The 3,769-nt window shown below is 36.0% G+C and overlaps 1 protein-coding gene across 1 annotated transcript; it reads left to right on the top strand.

The window, feature by feature from the left end:
- On the top strand, window positions 1,139–3,561 carry LOC109820628 (formin-like protein 11; the record flags this gene model as incomplete). The annotated part of the gene is given in 3 exon segments (XM_020386804.1): window positions 1,139–1,649; window positions 1,652–2,033; window positions 3,542–3,561. Coding segments are annotated over 2 exon segments (876 nt in total), but the record flags the coding sequence as incomplete, so codon positions are not given.

Below are 3,769 nucleotides of genomic sequence, written 5' to 3'. Positions count from 1 at the left end.
GTTGGGGGAATTATATTTATATTTACACACTCTTATTAACGGTTACAGAACCTTGTTAACATTTGATTTATATTTGTAGGTTGGGACTTCTTCACAAGGTGCAGCCGGGGGTAGTCATAATGCAGCTGGTGTTGAGGATGATGATGATGATCAGGAGGATTGATTGTAATTAATTTAACTTTAAAAAAAAAATTCTTGTGTTGTATAAACAATATTTATTATGTACATGTCGGGAAACTTTTATTTGTTTTTATTGAAATATATGTGTGATACATGCGTGTGATTGAATATTATACTGCTGATTGAACATGGTTTTTAAAATTATTATCAATATTGTACAGGGTTTTTTTAATTTTCAAAATATTTTTTTTAAAAAAATAGTGGTTATTAGCGGCAGATTTTCCGTCGCTAAATACATATTTAGCAACGGAAAACGGACACGAGGAATAATAAAAATAATAAAAACAACTTTTAGCGACGGATATTCCGTCCCTAATAACATTTTTAGCGACGGATTTTTATATATTTAGCAACGGAAAACGAATACGAAAAAAGAATTTTAATAAAAAATGCAACCTTTAGCGAAGGAATTTACGTCGCTAAAAGCTATATTAGCGACGGAATTTCCGCCGCTAATACTTTTTTTAATTTTTTTTTACAAAATATGACGACGAAAAAACCGTCGCTAATATCTCGTCGCTGAAAATTAGCGACGAAAATTCCGTCGCTAAAGATGCAATTAGGGACCCTCAATGTAGGGATAGTTTTTAGCGACGAAATTTGTTTTTTCCGTCGCTAAAAGTTATAGGGACGGAATTTAGACCTTTAGCGACGAAAATGTCTGTCACTAAAAGGTGTAAATCCAGTAATGATATGTTCATGTCATAAAAAAGTTATATTAGTTAACTTTGGTACTGAGTCATTGGTGATTCTATAGCATTTATCATTCAAACACTCTTTATTACTGGTGACTCTAGTATAATTTTATATGACAAAATCATTCACATAAGAATATTAAAATGTTTGCATCAAAATCCTTTCTGAAGATTCCTAATTTTACTAAAAAATTTAAGTTCTACTATAAAATATTCAAAAAGAAAACACAAGATACTAAACTTCCAAAAAATGGATACTCTAACCCATAATTAGAGTTTATTTTTCCCTACTATTGGGCAGAAACAAAAGCATAAAAATGTCCACTATATTCATTCAGGTAGCATGCAAGGAGCTTAGAAGCAGCCGGCTATTCCTGAAACTACTAGAAGCTGTTCTCAAACTTGGTAATCGAATGAATGATGGCACTTTCCGTGGTGGTGCTCAGGCATTTAAGCTCGATACTCTCTTGAAGCTCTCCGATGTCAAGGGTATTGATGGGAAGACTACACTCTTGCACTTCGTTGTTCAAGAGATGATTCGATCTGAAGGTGCAAGAGCTGTTCGACTAGCCAAAGAGACCCAAAGCAACTCAGATGTAAACTCTAATGACCAAAGCCTTGGATTAAAGATAGTTTCTCACCTGAGCACCGAGCTGGAGAATGTCAAGAAGGCGGCTGGACTAGATGCTGATGCCTTGACCAACACAGTGGCCAGTCTTGGTCATCAATTGGTAAAGACAAAGAAGTTTATTGATACTGATATGAAAAGCACAGAGGAAACAGTGGGTTCCTCCGGCTGCTGAAATCTTTCGTTGAACATGCTGAGGTTGATGTTACCATCTTATTGGAAGAAGAAAAGAGAATCAGGTCGTTGGTGAAGAGCACAACGGACTATTTTCATGGGAATTCAGGGAGGGATGAGGGCTTAAGGTTGTTCATTATTGTGAGGGATTTTCTTGGTATGATTGATAAAGCCTGCAAAGAAGTGAGAGAGTCTCAGAAGAAAATGGCAATGACACCGAGGACTAGGGATACTCTGACACCGGCAGCGGTTGCTGACCCCAGACAACATCTTTTCCCAGCAATTAGAGATCGGAAGGTGGACAGCTCGAGCACAAGTTCTGATGATGATGAATCTTAAGGGTTCCATTAGAATAGGTAAGTATATATTTTCCTTGTTCAAACAATGAAAGGACAGCACTTTTTTAACTGTTTCTCGTTTCTCGTGTTGAAAACTACAACAAACTGGTTGAACTTGTGTTAGTATTGTTAGAATTTCGTACTAATTACATGCAAAATATGCAACGGAAGACTGTATGTATAATAATACTAAGCATGTAGAGAGCATGAAATACAAACTAGGACCATCCTAATTAAATCCAACATGATCCCTATAATAAAGAGAACAACCAAGAGTTTTGAAGGCTTACTTTCGTAGCGTGATTCGATAGTAGATCGAACAACCCCTAGCTCGTTCTCCTTGTTGTTGTAAACCACTAAGTCTTCAAGTGAGCTTGATAAAATCAGAGTCTTCTTGAGACACAAGGCAAGATATCCACCCCGGGGTACTTTAAAATCATACTACTTCCTCTTACTCAAAGATTGTTAGAGTTTAGTAAGAGGCAGAGCTCTCTTTTTTATTCTCTTATGAAAAAAAAAATCACTTAGCCAATTTTTCATTAACCTCTCCATAAGAGAGAGCATTTCGATAAGCATTTCGATAGAAGCCGTTAAGTATTTCACCTGAGTATAAAGTTTAGAGAGAGATTACGACTGCTTATCTTAAAATTTTATACTCAGGTGAAATACTTAACGGCTTCTATCGAGCACTGATACACTATATCTAATCCTCTTACTTTTTTTTTACTCTTTAAATGGACTCCTGTTATGCATCATTTTTATTAGGAAATAATGAAGTATGAGATGGCAACTCATTTTGATATAATAAATGAACTACGAAAAGACGGACATGTGATAAAGCCTATTTCCGGTGGTCACACCAGACTACCAGAGTATATGGATCCCACCACTTTTATTTCCCAGTAGCTCATTTAAGCTAAATGAGGTGCACAGAGGCACAACTACGTTGATGGTAAAAGAAAAAAAAGGAAAAAGAAAGAAAGAAAGAAAGATGTTATTCTTGTGGAATTTGCCCATATTAGTCCCTTAAATCTTTACTGTATTGACATTACTCGTCCAATCATTGAAATTGCTACCATGTCCCAAAAATTCATAAGTTATTTTAAATTCTGTCCCTCAAATCGTTGAAATTGCTACCATGTCCCAAAAATTCATAAGTTATTTTAAATTCTGTCCCTCAAATCGTTGAAATTGCTATTAGGTCTCCTTATTCTCATGGGTTGTTCCAAATTAATCATGATAATTCGGGGATCTACTTTCAATTTCAGTGATTTGAGGGACTAATTCTGGAATAACTTAAAGATTGAGGGACTTAACAGAGATTTCGAGGATTTGAGGGGCCATTTACAAATTTAAAGATTTAAAGCTAAAGTTTCTGGCTCTGCCACTGACGGTGCATATCCATCATAACCTTTTCATTATTATAGAGTTTCTTTATTTCAGACTAGTAATAACAGGTATACTTCTCCCTGTGATCAATTTTTCTTACAATAGCTTACTTATTTCATGTTACTATTTCTGTATAGGCTTCTGCCCCTGGGAGAACCATGTTCCGTTGAACCGTATCATTGATGGTTGTCGATGCCATTTTCGATGATTGCTTCCCTCCTTGCCAAAGCTAACAGCTCAGAAAGAACTCACAACTTGTACTCAAATGACTTGCTACTGAGCAGAGAGAGGGATGCGTAGAGTTGGCTGATGTTAACTCAGTGTTAATACTTGGTGAGGCTTTTTAGCCCTCCACATTGTGTACT

The sequence above is a fragment of the Asparagus officinalis genome, chromosome 8 (genome assembly GCF_001876935.1).
Source record: "Asparagus officinalis chromosome 8, Aspof.V1, whole genome shotgun sequence".
In the NCBI taxonomy this organism is placed as follows: Eukaryota; Viridiplantae; Streptophyta; class Magnoliopsida; order Asparagales; family Asparagaceae; genus Asparagus; species Asparagus officinalis.
The sequence above is the reverse complement of the archived record's forward strand: the minus strand, read 5'-3'. Positions and strand labels throughout refer to the sequence as shown.